The sequence below is a fragment of the Spermophilus citellus genome (genome assembly GCF_964194105.1).
Source record: "Spermophilus citellus genome assembly, chromosome: 2".
Lineage (NCBI taxonomy): Eukaryota > Metazoa > Chordata > Mammalia > Rodentia > Sciuridae > Spermophilus > Spermophilus citellus.
This window is the reverse complement of record NC_138183.1, coordinates 9,057,116-9,076,086: the sequence shown is the minus strand read 5'-3', so window position 1 is coordinate 9,076,086 and position 18,971 is coordinate 9,057,116. Positions and strand designations below refer to the sequence as shown.

The following is an 18,971-nucleotide window of genomic DNA, read 5'->3' as shown; positions in this document are numbered from 1 at the left end:
TAGGCACACTTCCTATGTGGCTTCACAAGGTGCAGGGCCATCCACCCAGGAGACACAAACCTCACATTCAAGAGGGCTTCCTCAAAGCCCCTGAGGCTGGGGCCCGGATGCAGTGAGATCATTGCAAATCATTGATTGAAATTAGAATTGAGGTTCAGAATAGTTGTGGGGTGCATTGAAAACCTTACCAAAAATATCTACAGAATTTTATTTTTTTTTCATGTTTTGAAGAGGTGGTCTTCCTCTCTTTCTGGTCCCAAAGATGGTCCTGTCTCCTGTGCACGTTCTGCAGGGCAATGGAGAAGTTGGATGTGACTGAAATAGTACTGTGAAGTTCTCAAGGGTGCACCTGTCTCATAAGCATGGCCTTGTGGTGTGGGCTGGGCCACTGTGGTTGTCACACTAGTAGCAGGAAATGTCATGTGCATGTCCACTCTAGTGGTGGCTTGTGGGGCATGTGCTTCGGGTTTTGTGGTTTGAAGTCATCTTCTCAGCTGATCTTGGGGTGAAGCCAGTGCAGGTGACATCCGTGCGAGGGGTTGCCTCCTAAAACTGGGGTGCATCTTAGGGTAGGTGGAGAGATCCCTCTCCTGGTTAAAACCCAGGCATGCTCATCCATGGGACTAATCTTCCATCAGCCTCACCCTAACGGGGATTTCCTAGGGGTTGTCACAAAGCTACTGATCCTGGGAGGGTAAAATGGGAAGCGGTTCAGAGTGAGAGGCGAGGAAGACGCAGCTGCGGTGGGAGGCCGGCCCAGACGGGAAGACGGCCCGCAGCACAGGGGCTCTCGCTGTGAGGCCCAGGGCAGAAGGTGCAGTGATGGGACCTGTCACTTGGGCAAGAACTGACCTCTGGGGTTTGAGGCAGTGACTGGTTTGCTTTGCGGCTCAGGTTCGTACTCCAGGCCAAACAGCGCCATGAAGATTTCTCTTTTCTCCTGCAGGGAACTGAACAGCATGGGGATCTGGTATCGAATGGGCAGAGTGCCTAGAAATCACGACTCATCTCAACCCACAACACCCTCGCAGTCCTCGGCCGCCTCCACTCCAGCCCCCAACCTCCCCAGGTGAGGCCTGGTCGGGTTGTCCGATGTGCTTGCTCACGTGGTCTTGGGTTCTGAGGCACGTTTTAAAACACACCTGCTTAATGTCTGATGAAATAGTGCACTGTGTCACTGAGCACTTGTGCAAGTTTAGTTTAAACTTGTGCCTCTAGAGGAGATTTTTTAAAAGCCCAGTTAGAAATCTGTGCATGACATGAATGGAAAGGCCTTCCTGTCTCCCGTGCACATGATGCAGGGTCCTAAAACAACATATGCGACTGAAATTGTCTTTCTGTTTGAAGGAACTCAAGAGATGTGCAGACATGGGCGTGGTGACCACATGGCTGGAGTCACCTGCCTCTAAAGGGCGGCTTCTCTTCCTCAGCCGGCCGGTCCTCTGCGACCCAGGAGGACCAGTTGGCAACTCTGTTCATTTTCATGTTGTTCCTTCCCAGTGAGCCCCAGACTGAGAAGTGGGTACCTTGGATTTTAGAGGCAAGTGGGAAGCTTCTCAGGAGATGGTGCTGATTTTAATGGTTGACCCACAGAGACGCGTGGTTAATGGAACTGGGTGCTCTGCAGCTGGTTTCAGTCCCAAAAGATGGAGTGATTCTCTCCACACGTTTTGCGAAAAGCAGAGAATAAACAGAGCCGCATCAGACACAACCCCTTTGCATCACTAGAAGTAAATAGTTTGAGGGCCGGGAACAAACAGCCGTGGCGACTAGGATTGCAGCAGTGGGTAAAGCAGGAAGGTTGGTGACACAGCATCTGGGGGCCAACATAACAAAGAAGGTTGCCGCAGACAGCACGCAGGGGTGAGTGCCGAGCAGAGCCTTGCCGCAGCAGAGCAAAACAGTCTCAGGTGGGGGCGTCCTCCTGGGCTCCACACCATCCCCTGCCCCACCCCCAGTCTCCCCCTCTGCTGCTGTTCCTCCATGCTGGGCCACTGTAAGGAACCCCTCAGCTCCAAGGACTCTCTTGTCTTCCTCCAGTTTCATCAACGAAGGTTGGAATTTAAACTAGACTACCCCTGAACTGCCTGAAGCTCTGGAAGCAGTTTGCAGTTTCCCTGGTACAAGCAGGTGTGGAGAGCTAGTGAGCTTCCCAGAGCTGCGGGCTGAGCAGCCACGTGCCCCCCCCCCCCCCCCACTCAGGAGTGCGAGGCTGGCAGTACTTGTTTCTTACTTTCTGGCTGGCCAACAGCATTGTCATAGCTCTGTCTTAGAGGGCACTGCTGAGGGTCACCATCAGCAGAGCTCAGGCCATACCTGTGCCCATACCTGTGCCAGGGATGTCATCTCAGTCCATCACCTGGACTAGAGTTCATGCTTGATGTCGGCTCCAGTTTGGGCTCCTTGTAGGGGTTGGAGAGCCCCAGGGTTCTGTTGCTCTGAGGTACTTAGAGTGGCCCCTTGTTGACATCACAGGGCCTGGAAGGGCCCAGGGTGAGCACCACCTCAGGACAGGTGTTAAACTGCTGGATAAACAAGGAGCACCAGAGCTCCCAGGTGATGTGGGGACAGTGCTGTCCCACAGCAGGAGGGCAGGGTCACTGGCAACCAAAGCAGGTGGCCCTGGATGCCCGGCCACTGGGGCCAGGCAGAGTTGTAGGGTAGCGCATCAGAACAAAGTGTTTATAAGGCTTATATATTTTATAACCTCTGTTGTACAGTTTATGGTTTACAATGGCTGCAAGGAAATTGGATCAGTTTTGTTTTACTTGCCAAATAAAACAAATGTCAAAATAGTCAATATAAAATGTATTCTAATTTGGCTGAGTTAAGTCCGCCCGTGTGCAGTAGGGTCGTTGAAGGTATGTTAATGCTTCCAGGTGAAAACCACTGTCTGTGCCACACTGTCCTCTCTCGCCGTGTGGCGATATGCAGGTGGTGGCACAGCTTCGGGTGCCTCTTGATCTATTAGGGGTTCTTCCTTTTATGGGGCTTGGGGGTGTTTGGGATTGTGTTTTCCTATCTGATATCTTTGACTTGAAAACAAATGAAATGCCGATGACTTATTTGAATTTGGCACGGAAGACTTAGGAAAGGGGAGTGTGCTGTTTAGTTCCTTGAGGTGTCGGGTCTCTCTCAATCCCCCAGAAAAGGAACTGACAGCCTTCTCTCAGGAGGTGAGTGTGGTGCAGTGTTTGCAGCAACCTACAGGGTAAGGGCGGAGCTCCTCCTTAGACTCTGGGCCTCCTTGTCCAGCTCCCAGGTTTCCTGCCTCTGTCTCCCAGCCCCCAGGCCCACCGGGCAGCCTCCTCTTGCTGTCCTGTTCTGGGCCTCTGTGCATCGTGTGCCCTGCACCCCCGCCCTGGGTCTCCTCTCCCAGGAAGCTTTCCCTGAGCTCCTGGGCTGGGCTCTGCTCTTTCATGCTGGGCTGTGCTTTTGCCCCTCTGGGGCAGGGGCGGGAACCGGGTCTTGTCCCTTATTATGTTCCCAGCACGCTGCTGGATCCTGGCACGAATTCACAAGGACCCTGTTCTGTAGTCCCTCCAGATGACTCCCCAGTCCTTGGGCACTGTAGGGTTTTTTCAATTGCAAGAGAAATACAGCTTTGTAGAAAATTGGCAGAATGTAGAAAATAATGGAAAAACAAATTCCATTTCCAGTGAGTGAATGCTCATAACCTTTTGTTGTATTTTCTTCAGGACCTTTTTTCTGTGTGCTTTTTACATAGGTGATGATATAGCATGTAATAGCAAGCTGGTGGCTCGCTCTGTTTTCTTGTGGCCTATTAAGCCACAAACACTAGAAACACTTCTTCCAGTGTGGTCTTTGTGTGGATGCTGCCGCTGGATCAAATGCTGCCGTCTGGGCTGCAGGAGAGCGGTGGCACAGCGCCCTCTACTGACCAACCAGGAGGTGGCAGGGAGCAGCAGGTGCCAGTCATTCTCCCCCCATCCCTGGGCGGGAAGGAAGAGGCTGGGGTCCCTAGACAACGTGCTGCCCTCATCTCAAAAACAACGTGTGCTCTGCCTTCATTTCTTTTGTCATCACTTAGATTTCAAAGAATCCCCAGTTGTTCTGAGGGCGAGCTGTCACCCCCAACTTTATTTCAAACAAAAGGGGCATTTGGTGGATCTTTTCACAGATGACTGGCCATCACCTGAGCACCTCCTGTCCTAGCAGAGCTGCCTTCTCTTTCCAGAGGCAGACATTGCCCCTGGGAACAAAAGCTTCCCATATCGCAGAAAGTGCTCATGGTGAAACCAGGTACGAGTCCCCTCCCAGCACGGGCAAGTCCCTGGAGGGCCAGGGTGCTTCTTGTCCGTATCCAGTGAATCACACGCTGTGTTTGATGTAGTTCATGTCAAAAGGGGGCATCAAATGGCTCCACAGGGTTCCTCTTCCTGTGCAGGGAGTCAGCTCACACACAAGCATCTCTGCACACAGCAGACAGGGAAGACGGGCAGGCTGCTCCCAGGACTTGAGCCTGTGTCTCTGGCAGGGCAGAGGCCCTGCTCACTTCGTGCACATTGACCAGCAGGGTGGGGCTGGCCTTGGAGCGTCCTGCCTGCCCACCCCTCTCTGGGCTGGCTTGGGCCCCCGCGAACCTCCGGGGGTTTTCAGATTCTGCTCAGTGCTGCCGCCTTGGGGAGGGTGTGCCCGCAGAGAAAGCACCTTTCCAGCTTCACCCAAGCAACACGCCACCCCCTCTTACAGTAGGGTCTTTCATTCAATTCTGCTGGGAAGGGACTTCTTCTGCTTTTAGGATGAAGATTTGGAAAAGCTCCAGGAGGCAGAGGATCTAAAGCAGTTCAAGTACCAGGAGCCCCCAAATGTGGACAGATGAACGGTTTTGTGTCACCTGGAAGGAGGTGCTGGTGGGACGCTGCTCCTGGCCTGCTAAGCAGTAGAGTCAGCGACTTGATAAAGACATAGAGACATGGAGCTCAGACCAGCAGATGACAAGGACTCGTTAGGGAGAGCTGATGTGTGGATGACAGAATGAACACACCACATCTCCACAGCTCCTTGCCCTGGGGACCAGGAGATGAAAGGTGAAGGCACCCATAGAGGTGCCCCTGAGTCCCCATAGTCCACAGCACAGGAGCCAGACCAAGGAGACTGGACTGGGCCCAGCAGTGTGTGTGTGTGCAGTATGGCTAGGGAAGCAGCCTGCCATGCTCAGCAGGGGATTCCTGGAGGCCATGCCCCCGTCACACCTGTCAGGTACATAGAGAGTCACCCACAGCCACACAGACCACCTAAAAGTCACTTGAGTGCAGTGCTGTGCTCTGACCTGGGTCGGCCACAAGCAGCTGGCTTCTGAGGTCCACGTGGGCAGTGTGGTGTTTCTGGGTGGGGCTGGAGAGGGGGCCGCTGGGAGCACAGAAGGCAAGGTAGGGTCGGGTGGGCTTGAGTTACAAGAAGGCATATTTGGACTCAACTTTTTAAAAAATTGAAAAGTGAAATTTACCAACGGTGGAGATTCTGTGGCATTGAAGAAGCTCCCTGGGGTTCAACAGCTCCCTGCTGCCTGGGATGGCCAACAACGTCAGATTTTCAGACCTCAGTGACAACTGGGGTCATGGTGCTTCTCAAGCTGGTTTAAAAAATGTGCCACCTTCCCCGTCCCAAGAGCAGCACTGAAGTTGGCCAGTGGACAGGGAGGACAGAGTGGGCATTGGCTGCAGAGCTTAGCCTGGGCGTCTGCAGCCACCACCATTCCTGCTTGCAGCACCGATGACAGGGGAGGAGGCTGGCATGAGGCAGGTGCTGCTGTGGCCTCATCCCCAGGAGGGCCCATGTCTCAACCCAGCGCTGTCACCCGTGAGCTGACGAGAACGGTCCTGTCCCCTGCAGAGTCTATCTGGAATGAGTGATCTGGACCCCAGACGTCTAGAACTTCCAGATACTTAATGCCAGGTGGCCCTTGGGTTGGGCTGCCCTGGAAGGCCTGGCTGTGTGGCTCCAGCAGCGGCAGTCCGCCCTCCCGTTTCCTGGGTGTGGAGTCACCTGCTCTGTGGTCCTGAAGGAGAAGAGCTTCCCGTGACCCCAGGCCCTGGGGTTGTGTGCAATTCCTGTGCCCCTTGCCTGGCACCACCCTCCTCGGGAGAAAGGCCAGCTTCACACTGGAAGCCACCAGCACACCCTGGACCCCAGCCTCCCCTTGCGTGCAGCCTCCCGGGAGCCTCACCCAGGAGGTAGTTGTAAGGTGGCCCGTGCTCCTTGGGGCTCGATGATCTCTCGGTGATTTGTCAGCGCCGGCAAGTTGTCAGTCACGGGTTCCGAAGTCTGTTTCTTGGTGACAGACATAATTGTACTTAACTTTTTGCATGGATGTTATCAATCTGTGACAGATACTCTGGGAAATGGGGCATTTTGATTGCAGAAGATCTGTCACATGTACTTAGTCTTTCTCTCAGGGACACCAGGATTCAGTCACAACTTTTGCATGTCGATGTCAGGTTTTGAGAACATAGATCCTTGCTGACCTCAAAAATCGTTCCATCACTCAGGTCCCAGGGCTGTCATCTGAAAGGTTAATGGCCCTTCCTACAGGAGAAAGGAAATCCCACCGCGGTGATCTGGAATTCAGGCCATGCCGCCCACGCTCGTCCGCGTCACACACATTGTCAAGGCCCACAAGCGGGCCGTGCTCTGTCCTGCCTCCTTGACCCTGCCTGACCAGGGACCAGCCCCGCTCCTCCTGATGGACAGGCAGAGTGAGTCAGGGGCGCAGGCGGAGCCGCGGGTCACCCTGGAGCCCCGTCGTCTATCTGATAGCCTCAAATCCTCAGGCTGCTTTCTGTCAGTTTTTATTTGCAGTATGGTCTTTGTACCTCAGGTGACACCTGTCACCTGTCCTGTATTGGCAGGACTAGAATGAGAGGTCCATGCTGCTCAGACCAGGAAGACTGTTTTCTCTTCCCGTGGTGGAGACTCCCCATCTGCTCTGAGTGACCAAAGGCTTGGCGCTGGAGGCCCTCGCCTGTGCGGGCCCAGCAGCTTCTCCCCAGGCTTCACAGGGAGGGCGCAGTCAGAGGGTTGGAGCCGGAAGCCATGGCCTGGGGCTCATGTGTGTCTTGCATGGAGGAAGGTTAGAAGGCAAGGCCAAGACCACCCTGGTGGCCTTTCCAACTTGTCCCCAGAGGAGAACACACTGGCACAGTCTGCGATGCTCACCATAGTGTCAAGAGACAGCTGGGAGTAGGTGGGCTCTGCCTGGTCCCCTCGGTGGAGGGCTTGGGTTGCTGCTGGGCTTGAGGGATGCTGGCCCCTCCACAGGTCCATTCCATTTCCTTTTCCTTCATACAGAAGCCATACACACGTCTTGTTTGTTTGTTTAACTCTTGAGATGGGCACGTGTTTTTCCTTTCTTTCCTTGATGTGACCGTCTTTTTAGGACACAGCCTGGAGAGCAGGGCTCTTTGCCCAGAGAGCACAGACGTTAGCACTGTGATTTGAATCCTCTGCACCAGGGAGGCTGCTTTTTGCCCACGCCCTGGACAGGACCAGTAGCAGGCCTATTTCAGAGAAGAGCCCCCCGCCCCGCCCAGAGCATAGGGTGAAAGCTGGGCAGGGCACTCCTGGGGCCCCAGCATGATTTCACTCCAGCAGACCACACTTGCATCCTTTGTCCCTGACCTCCAGGTCCTCGCTGCCTGGCCTCGTCCCCTGGGGTCTCAGACTCCTTAGTCTGGCTCCCTGCTGTCTGACCTGCCTCCTGCCCGCCTTCATTATGTGGCTTCCAGAAGCCACTCTGCACACCCTGCCTCCTGCCACCTCCTCTCTCCCCTGAGCCCCCAGGATGCTTCCGCCAAGTCATGTGCGGCATCTCCTGGTTCCCTGTTGCTACTGCTTGTTCCAAGTGGCTCTAACTGGATCTTTTCTTACTCATCATGGGTACTCTCATGGTGCCTTTTCTCCTTTAAGAACCCATAAAAGGTTGGTCCCAGAGAAATCACAGAGGTGACAACATTGCATTGCTGCACATCAGAACCTGCAGGTGCTTTTAGCTGCATCGTCTCATTCAACCCAGGAATAGTTGAGTGAGAACTGTGTGGTCCCAAGATGGTTGGGACCTCTGAACTCCAGGTGCCAGGCACCTGGGAATTATTTTGGGAAGGTATTTATTGTATTTATAAAAGTGAGCTAGTGTACATTTGTAGGACCAGGCACTGTCCTTATTTACCCATCTCTCCTTCCATCTGTTCTTCCACCTCTCTGTCCATTCACCTGTCTCTCCATCTGTCAATCTGTCCATCCATCCATCCATCCATCTGTATATCTGTCCATTCCTCCTTTCAGTGGAAGCTTGCATTGCATTGACTGGCATCAGGCTCTGCCCTGGGGCTTCAGAAATAACAACTCCATTCATCCTAACTGTCGCTCCTTGAGGTGAGGGCTGTGACCAGCCCTGTGCGAAACTGGGGACACAGGTCAGAGGGTAAATTTCCCACTCAGAGTTAGAGTCAGTGTTAGAGTTAGGACCTAAACCTGTACTCCATCTGCCTTTAGCTCATAGACTGTCCCTGTGCCCTGTGCTAGTGGTCACAGGGTCCCTGGTTGGGAAACTTTGGCTGGGAGCTGAGCCTGTGCCTGATCAGGTGCAGCCACCCAGGTGCCCAGCTGTCTTCATGGGCAGCTTCTCCAGCCTCCTGACCAGCACAGCTGGCTGTTAAGGACTTCCTGAGTATGCCCTGTGTGGGGACTCTGCTGCCAGAGGCTCCCCTGATGGGACCTGCCTGCACAGTCACACTCACACCCTCAGACATGGGACCTCGCCGGGGCCTGTGCACAGGAGCTGTGGATGCTGACCATGGGGAATATGTGGTGTCCATACGCAGAGGGTGCCATCACCGTCCCCTAGAATGGCTTCACAGCTCTTGCTTTAGTACGGTCCCAAGCAGTGTGATTTATTCTGGGGGTCATGAGAATGGCATGAAAGAGAACTTCAGAGTGAGGGCATTTGAATATTTTCAGAATCCTGGCGAGTGGCGAGTGGCGCGTGGCTACCTCTGTAGCAGCACCAAACTTAGGGTTGGTGTCAGGGTAATTTTGAAGGAGGAATTTCATTAGAATGCAGTTTGGTATTGTTGGATATGAATGATGAGTTTAGGCTGAGCAATACACTTTTTGATATTAATTTTTAATATGGCTTCTTGGGAAGTCAGAGCTCCTGTTTAATGAAGGATTGACTCGTAGTCGATGCGGCTCCCCCTCTGGGCGGCCTGGGCTTTCAGCCTTGCACAGGCCTCGACCAGGCATTGGCTACTTGTGAATGTGCCATTCTTGGTGATCTCTGTGACTTGTGGATGTCTTGTTTTCCTTGGTGGCTGTGATGTCACATGTGCTCTCGGTGCTGGCTGTCCCGGGAAGCGGGCTCTGGGTGTGAGGCTGCCCCTCCCGGCCCGAGGTGGAGGGCTCTTTGTGTAGCGGCTGCAGCTCCAGGGTTTGGAGAAAGGCCTTTTTCAGGATTATGAAAATAGTTTTCCGTGTGTCAGAACAGATTTATCAGTTCACTTTAGGGTCGGTTTTGTGAACCAGACCATTTAGAGGAGGGTATTTTACCTTCCATCAGAGTGGAAGCTGACAGTCTATTTGCAGGTGCCCCATGGAATATTTCACCTGGGTCTCTCAGTGTAAATCTAGCCGCCAAATAAAGAAGAAATGAGCACTTCTCCCCCACTATTCCCGGGACCTTACTGCACCCCCAGCACTCTGCAGTTCTATTGCAAGGCAGGGTTTCAATTATTAATTTGGGTATTTAATAAAATCCTCTGCTTGCAGTAACTTTCAAAAGACCTTTTGAGTTTATTTGGGCTGAGGTTTTGCCCACGGGTAGGGTAGAATTCAACTTGAAATTCCTTCTTGAGCAGCAGATGTTTTGTTTCCAGTTGAATAATAATATTAATAATAATTATTAGAATAAATATAATCATCATCATCATCATTATTTCAGCCACAATTTTCTGAACATGTTCTGCCAGGTATTGTGTAAATTCTCAAGGGCTGTGTGAGAGTGTGTGTGTGTGTGTGTGTATGTGTATGTGTGTCTCTCTCTCACACACACACACATACATACATACAGTTTTCATTTTTATAACCATGCTGTGAGGTAAATAATCGTGTCCTCACTTTTAAGAGGTGAGGAGACTGACCTTGGAGAGCTGGTGACTTGTCAAGAGCAGAGAGCTGGGATTTGGAGGAGCCAGCACTGAGCCAGGTTCACCTCATGCTCTGCCTGCCTGCGAAGACCCTCCAGGCCACCTAGGACTTCAGTGCTTCCTCAGCCAGGGTCAGACACAGCCGCGCAGCCTGGCCTGCACCCGCTCCCTCAGAGCCTCCTCTTGCTCACGCTGGTCCCCAGCTGCGGAGGGGTGTGCTGCCCGCCGTGTCCTGTGCCCCCCCACAGCCCGTTGTGGATCGGAGTTCGGCAGCCCCCCAGCTCCTGACTTTGGAGAAGCAGGCATTTTAGTAGGGTGGAAGGAGATGAAAAGCTAGCAGTGCCCATATGTTCCTGGTTTCTAGAAGTAAGGTCAGCGAGGTTTAGAGACTCTTTCAATATTTCCGTTTATGAGATTAGAGTAGAGCGTCTGGAGTGGAAGTGTGGTGCCGGGTCCCAGGCATGGCTTCTGTCTCGTTTCTTTTATGTGGGAGCTCGGTGTTTTGGCGTCACTGGGTTCAAGTGGAATAAAACTTAAATGTAGTGAATAAATAGCATGATTGGGAGCATTGCTACAGCAGTGAAAGTTAGTTTCCTTTTTAAATTTTATTTTTTGAAAGTAATCAGTGGCTTGAAAAATAGCAGATTGGTGCAAGGATTGTAATTTAAGTAACAGAAAACTCCCAAGCTTCAAAGAAGTATCTGGTCGTTGGCACTTTCCCAAGGAGCATTTTCCTCCCCACTCGGAGCTGGCCAGGTGGCGCCATCCGGCCGTACAGGCTGCGCTCTCAGTGGTCAGACGTTTTCCCTTGGGTGGTGGAGGGCGAACGGGGTGGTGGATGGCGAACGGGGTGGTGGTGGCTTTCTTAACCCCAGGGTATTGGCAGGAGCCTGGGCCCTGAGAGCATTGCCGCCTGACCCTGAGGGCACCCTCAACATGACACCCCCACTTTGCACTTTTCACCAAGAGGTGACATGAGCTGCGGGGAGATACCTAGGGAGAGATGGCCGTGATCACTGCCCCTGTGCAACGGCCCCGGCCCAGAGAGGGGTCTTCCCTGCCCCTCGGGAGCTCAAGGGGGCCCTGGTGCTGCGGGCGTTCTGTCACATGCAGCAGGACACATTCACTCTCATACCTCTTCGATTCTAAATTTCACAAGCAATTTGTCACTTTAGCAGGGAGCGTCATTAATAACCATTATTTAGAACTGTCGCATCTTCCTCTCTGTGTGTGAGTGTCTGAGTTAAGCATCCAAAAAATTGGCCTTGTTGGTGGCAAACAGCGGCTCCGTCTTGACAGCCCGAGCTGCCCCAGCCCCTGCCCGCTCAACACCCGGGCAGCCGCGTCTGCCTTCAGTCACCACCAGGGTGGCGACAGAGACTGGCCAAGGCACGTCCTCCTGGAATTCATTAGTATTATTACCAAGGACTGTGTTGTAAATTGAGATTTTTTTTTAACTGCTTGGAAAAAAATTTCTACTTAACTATTTCATTTTATTGTACCTAACAAAACAAGAAAGATCTTTCTCACCAAACATTTGAAACAAATAGTGCAGAAACCCCAGCTTCAGAGGGTCCCACTGGACGTGGTCCCTCAGCACTGTTTAAAGTACCGCATCGGGTCACCCTGGCTGTGGGGCAGGGGGGACGGAAAGGACCCAGACCTGCTGACAGCGGGTCAGGGAGAGGTGCCACACAGCGGCGGATGCTGATGCTCCTTGTTACTCTTAACATTAGAATTCCACAAAAGTGCTCATAATCACAGTTAATATCTTCAGTGGAGACCACAGGGCAGGCGGGTGCAGAGACAGCGTCTGAGGGAGGGCAAGCTTCACGGGATGCGAGCGAGTGTTATTAGCCTAATGATTCTGCAGCAGTGTTGTGAGTGTGTCGCTGGCGCCCGTGAGTTTGGAAAGTGTGTCAAAACACAGCTTCAATTAGTTTGCTCTAATTATGGCTCTGGAGAGTTTGTAACTACATCACTCCTCATTAAAAGAGATTTTCTTATATGGATTAATGTAACATACAAAGGAAAGTTCCAGAGTTCCCGACGCCATTTGCTCCCGTCACAGGCAGGCTCAGAGCAGGCTGCTGGACCCAGGGTCTCCTGTGGTGGCTGGGCCGCAACATGGCAAGAGGGGCCGTGCCACATTGCCACACTGCGTCAGGCTGCTGTTTCCTCCCGTCCCAGGATCCACTTTCTGCTAAAAGTGGCTGTTGCAAATGTAGCTGTGACTTTCTACCAGAGGGTGATTGAACCTATCTTGGGCTTTTAAGGGACAGTCCCTTGTCTGAGCTATCAGTTGTCCCCATTCTGAGCATCTCAGAGGAGTCTGAAGGAGAAACATTCTAGACCTCCCTTGGCCAAGTGCAGGTGCAGCCACCCTTGGTCCTGCCCTGGCGTCTTGGGGGGACATGCGTTACTGTTAGGCATATGGCAGTTGGAAGCACGTGGTGTCTGTGAAATGTCAGCAAAAGTCTTTTCTTATAGAGAAACAGGAGAACCTAAGGAAATGAGACCTCTAAACCTGCATGTGGCTGTAAATGCCTCGTGGAGCCTTTGCTGTTCAGACAGAAGACGCCGCTGCTGCTTCCCGGCCTGCTGTGGCTCCCCTCCCGGGTGCAGGGCAGGCCCACCGTGCCACGCTGCAGCCCCCTGCCCAGGTTGGACAGCCTCGCCCTGTCCCTTGTCTCATTCCCCTGAGCTCTTCTGTGCCTCACCTCCTGTCTGCTGAGCAGCTGGTGGCAACAACAATGGGACTCCAGTTCGAGGAAGCCAGGACTCAGGTTTTAGAATCCAGCTGAGGAGGCCGGGTGTCCCAGCTGCCAGCCCACTCAGCAGGGGACCCTCCGAGCACTGCTTCCGGTGCCCTGGGCTGGCCTGCAGGCTCCCTGGCACGTTCTCAGTGGGCTGCGTGTGTGATGAGGGCCCTGCTCCCTGGTGACTTGCAGGAGTGCCCCCACAGGGTGGGCAGGACTGGGGGGGGGATTAAATGGGAACAGGAGGTCCACAGATGGTGCGCCGGGGCCTTCATCTTACCCAGGCTCATTCTGACTGTCTGAGCTCACCCGAGACCTTTCTTGCCCCCCCCACCCCAGGGCTCCCCTGCCACAGACAGCTGTGGCTGCGGCCAGCCCAGGGCCAGCGTCCCCCTGCAGGGCTGGGCTGGGTGCTGTGCTCGAAGGGGCGCGGCAGGAAAGGGGTTAAGGTGGGGACTGTGAGTCTTCCAGGCGCTCTCCCAGTTCTGCGATAATTTGATGAAGAACTTCACCCTAATTAAATATTCAAATTAGGAATAAGTGTCAATATGGCTTCCCATTGCCTGGAATGATGATTAATTGTATTCAAAACTCTAGTGGCCCGCTGTAATCTAAACCCAACCGTTGTTCTTGATTATTTCTGTACCACACTTGCCATGTTTTTGTTTTAAGATTTAAACTAGTAATTGATTTGCCATATGCCGTGGAGCTGCATGCACTTCAAAGCTGTGCGTTCAGGAACTTGGGGAGTTTGGAATTGCGATTTCCTTAGTCTTCCTATGACAGCTTTTTCTTTTCTTTTCTTTCTTTCTTTCTTCTTTTTTTTTTTTTTTTCTTCTCCAGTGCAGAGTGATTTGGCATTTGGCTGGGGGGAGGGTTGCCCAGGAGGGAAACTCATTAGATATTCAGGTTTGTGGTTTGACGTTATATTGATCCTGGCAAATAGGCGGCTTGAGTGGAAACCAACAGTCTGCATTTGTACTCACTGCGCTGTGTGTTAAGAGGGCATCATGGCGTGGGAGAAAGAGCGTGACTCGAATCGTACCTTAGTCAGTTTTTTTAGCTGTGTGACCTTAGGCAAGTTCCTTGGCTTCTCTGAGCCATTTTTCTCCTACCTGTACTGTACAATACTGCTTACCTTGCCCAGTTGTTTAGAGATGAAGGTGAAGCATGAAGAATAGTGCCAGTGCTCAGTAAATGGCAGGAACAAAGCACCTGCCTCCTGCCAAAAGCCACTCCCGACTGCGTCAAACTGAGGTCCCACTTCTGTCTTGCTGTGTGACATTTTTGGGGTCACTGTCTTGACACCTGAATCACTGTCTCATTGGTGGGGGCTTTTCTGTACCCCCCATTCTTCCCTGTCTGCAGGTGGGACCACCGACTAGACTCAGGACTCTCAGTGGATGTTGACTGCTTGGTTCTTAGTCCGTGCCATTGTTTCAAGTTGAAGCTCATAGCCAGAGTCCTTTATGGCACGTCTTAGAATATTTAGGAGACCTGTGTATGTGTTTCAAGTGCTTATAGATGAATTCCTAAAAGGGAAAGTCTGATTGTTGGTTTTCTAAACTATCTCCGTGTCGGGCATAGTGTTTAGCTTATAGTAGACGCTCAATCACGATGACCTGCCTGACTCGGTCACCACGCACTGATGGCAGCTGCACTGCAGTCCGTCTCTCCTTGGTCGGGTCGTGTCCCCGGGTTTGGTTGAGTTCAGTTTCCAGTCTAGACGATGAAAGTTTACGAGACAGTGAAGCACATTCCAGAGGATGAGCTTCTCTTTAGGTTGTACAAAAACCTCACCTTCCTTTGCCAGTGTCAATTGCAAAACAAAACAGAAAAGTGTCTCGTCACCCTGAGAAGTGGCAGGAAACTTTGGACATGGTGACTTCTCTCTGAGGCTGCCTCCAAAATCAATACGGAAAGGAAAAGCACTACAGCTTAAGATATTTTCAGGCCTAGAGTCACTAAAATAACTCTCTGTTTTAATGGCGCCACTTTACAAGGAAAAGCTACGGTATGTTCTTACACCTGGGTCTTCCCAGGTCTCTCCTGAGACTCAGGGCCTCCGAGTGGAGCACAGGGGACCCGGCGCTGGAACTCGGGCTGTGAAGTCACTGAAGAGGACTCGCGCACTGGTCAGGCCCTTCCAGCTGAAAATGATCCATTTTAATTACCTCCCAGAGCCAGCCAGTACCTGAGCATATGGTCCTTAAGAAATAAGGCTCCCAAGCTGTCAGTGAGCATGGGCGATGGCCAGGGACCTCTTTGACACTGTCCGCCAGCCCCAGAGGGTGGGCACTCTGGAAGGTGCTTATTAAATGCCAGCAGGTGAGGCAGAGGTCCTCTCCCGTGGCTCCTGGGCCCTGCCGTGCCAGGTGTTCCGGGGGCCTTTCCTCCATTAAGTGGCATTCATCAAGCACAGCCTCACACCTGGCCCTGAAGCTGTGCGCCACAGACGCTGCCTTCCCAGCAGGGGTGCAGGATGCGAGGGAGTCCTTTGGCCATTTGCTGCATCCCCTCCCCTCCCCAGCCTCTGCACGTTCCTCTGCCATACCCAGCCCCATCCCTGCTCCTCTGCGCCTGGCCCCTGTTTGTGCCCCAGCAGAACCTGACACCCTGTGCCCCAGTGCTTTGGCCACCTCTGCGCACACCCGCTGTGACTCCCCACCTCTCTGACAGGGGTTCCTCTAGTGTTGCCACCTTTCCAATAAAGAGAATCAATTTCTTGTTGAAAAACTTAACATTTAAAAATGTACAGAAAGATGGGGTGAGGGGTCTGCACACTCCCCTTCCCAGTTTCTGTTGTCAATAGCAGGAGCATGTCCCTGCCCTGCGCCACCTGACTCTGGGCCCCCTTTTGCCCACATCTGCGGTGGGTGACCTCCCATCATGCGTGGGAGGGGGCCGAGGGCCCCCATGGTGCGTGCGAAGGCGAAGCCCTCAAGAGTCATGTTTTCCACCTTAGAAGGCATTCCCCACATTTCAAGTTTCTTTCCTCAGATTTCTAAAGAGAAAGAGTCAACGCCAGTCCTCGTCCCGTTTGCTCCTGGACTCTTGAGTCTGGGTTGGAATGATCTGGAGGGTTTTGTTGTCTTTTTGAGCTGGGTCTTGCTGTGTTGCCGAGGCTGGCCCCGAGCCCCTGGGCTGTGCCTGGCCCACCTTGGGCGCGCTCCGCATGGAGCACCCCATCCCCATGCGCGTTTCCAGCGCTTGTAGATCCACGAGCACCTCGGAGCTGCTGGAGTGTGTTGCTCCCACAGAGAGCCATGCACGTGGCCCTGTGCCAATGACGCTGTGCTGGCATCTGCTCCGGCAAGGACCACCTGAAGGAGGAAACGTTTCCGAGCCACAGCTGTTTTTGACTTCAGACCTTGGTGGCCCCACTGTCCTCAGGCATTGAGTGGGCAGAGGAGCAGTCTGAAGTCACCCTCAGTGTCCGCCGGGACTTAGCTGAGGAACTTCTCCCTGGCTCTTCTGGGTACAGTGAACTCACTGGCTTGTGTATATAGGCCTTTTTTGTTGCTGTGGTTTTTAATCAGGAGCATATTTCCAACTTTACCAAAGTGTAATCCGTGTATGGTGAACTGCATGCACTGGAGTTTGCAGGTGATGGGCTTTGACATTTGCATTCACCTGTGAAACCCTCACCAACATCAAGGTCACAGATGTATCTGCACCTGGAAGTCCTTTGTGCTCCTTGGCTCTGCTCCCCTCCCTCCTCTGGCAACCAGGATCTGTTTTTGTGAACAGCGTGCACTTCTAGAACTTTCTGTAAATGGAATCAGGCCACCTGTGCCTTCTTCTGCCTGCCTTGTTTTACTCAGCGTAGTTGTCTTGAGATTTATCATCTTGCGTGTGATGGTCTGAGTTCCTCTTCGATTGCTGACTGACACCCATCATGTCATACATAGCTCGTTTGTCTAGTGCCCTGTTACTGGACATCAAGCTTGGTTTTGGTTTTTGACTATTATAAATAAAGCTGACAGGTGCATTTGTGGATAAATCTCCATATAGACATTTACCTCCTGGGTAAAATCTGGAGAGTGTTGATGGGTTTGATGGCTGGGTTTTACGACAGGGTAAGTTCAGCTTTCTGAGAAACCGTTTTCTGAATTGGTGGCACTATGACACATTCCAGCTGTTGCCTAGCTCTCGACTTTCCACTGTTCTTGAGGACATGCGTAGTATCTCACTGTGACTTACCATGTGTTTCCCTCTCGAGTGATGATGCTGAGTATGTCCATGTGCATATTTGCCATTGTGTTTTCTTTAATGAAGTGTCTGCTTTAAATTTTTTGGCCCTCTTTAAATTGGGTTGCCTTCCGTTCAGTTCAGAGTCCTGTATCTGTCCTAGGTGTGAGTTGGACATGTTTTATACATGTTTTCTCCAGTCTGTGACTTGCCTTTTCATTTTTGTAACAGTATGTTTTCAAGAACAAGAGTTTTAAATGTTGAAATCTCATTTTATTGAATTATTCTTCTTGTATAGTTTGTGTTCTCAGTGTCCTATTTAAAAATGAGGGAAGAACTGGGTGGTGGTGCATGTCTGTAATCTCTGTGGTCAGGAGGCTGCAGCAGAAGGATCACAAGTTCAAGGCCAACCTCAGCAACTTGGTGAAACCTGTCTCAAAAAATCAAAGGGCTGGGATGTGGCTCAGTGGTTAAGCACCCTGGATTCAATTCCCAGGACAAAAAAAAAAAAAAAAAGAAGGGAAGCGATATCTCAGTATTGTGAAAATCACTGTGGCTTTGTGTTCCCCCTGAAAGTCTTTGACCCCTGGAGCACTGCCCCAGGAAAGTAGAATGGCAGTGGGGTTTCATGCCATGAGGGATGTGTGTCTGTGTGTGCGTGTGTGTGTCTGTGTGTGTGTGTGTGTGTGTGTGTGTAGCGGGAGGTAAGGAGACCAGCCTCTCCCTGCCTCACCACCACTGCCTGCTGCCCTCTGACAGCTCGTGAGGACAGCAGGCCCCTCCAGTGCCCTGGCAGAGCCGTCTTCATTATATGTGGCCACTGGCTCCACAAGATTAATGGTAACATTTTAAAAATTCACACAGACCTGGAATCAGCACTAGAAAATACAGATTTAAATTAACAAGGAAAAAGCAGAATCCCATCAAAGGAAATAAATCGTGCTGGCAACATTGTCACCTAATAAAATGTATTCTGTAACTGAAGGGCTTCACATGGCGCTGTCTCCAGCTCCACAGCCGTGTTAATTGAATAAGGTGCTCAGACAGACTTGGGGAGAAAAATGAAATTTCCCTTGCATCTCTTTAGCAGGATTCATCCCTAGCAGCGTGTGCATCGCTGACCCATTTGTTACAGAACAGCCTGTCCCTACCACCGAGAGGCAGTGGCCACCAGGAGCAGCCCTGCAGGGTGCCCTGTCTCTGGTCATTTCGAGGGCAGGGGATGGGCGAGGATGGCAGGAAAGCCCACCTCAGATAGAACAGCTGTTCTGATTCCGTTCTCTAGTTGTCAGACAGATGTTGGAATAATAATCTATCCCTCGGGTTAGGTAGCAGAACTATTGGCCTCTGGTGGTCACCAAGACCTCCTGGGCATGGTGCCAGGGGTCTTCCTCCAGGTGCCATCCTGGACAGAGAGAGTTGACTTCCCCTTAGTCTTCCTGTGGTCTACCTGCAGAATGGTTGCCTTTGGGGCCTTTGAAGTGACTCTTCCGAAACTGCACTGACACTGCTGTCCCTGGGGTACCAGCATGTTCTCGGCTGCCTCTGCCTTGTGTGAAGCTGCCCAGGCCCTGTTCTTTCTGGGTGCTGCAGGGGCACTGGGCACCCATGTGCCACCCCAGGCAGAACTCCATTCCTTGTCTGTCCTCCAGCACAGGCCTGTGCAGCAGCTCTCGTGCCACCGTTCAGCCAGTGCAGGTGGACTGGTCAGTGTCCAGGTGCAGGAGGAAGGATGTCTCCTCCTCTTCACTGATGCTGAGCCTGAGCATGGGCTCTGGCCAGGAAGTTGCCTTCTAAGATATTTTAAAAGACTGCAGAATATTTCAGTGCACAGTTGTACCATAATCTTCTTAACTAG

At 52.3% G+C, this 18,971-nt stretch overlaps 1 protein-coding gene across 4 annotated transcripts in view; it reads left to right on the top strand.

The window, feature by feature from the left end:
• The window catches only part of MVB12B (multivesicular body subunit 12B), a 178,240-nt gene that overhangs the window by 82,971 nt on the left and 76,298 nt on the right, over nt 1-18,971 (top strand). For all 4 annotated transcript variants that reach the window (XM_081267108.1, XM_081267110.1, XM_081267109.1 and 1 more), the window contains one exon: nt 947-1,069. In XM_081267108.1, coding sequence (XP_081123234.1) covers nt 947-1,069 — 123 coding nt within the window. The remainder of the gene's footprint in view (nt 1-946; nt 1,070-18,971) is intronic.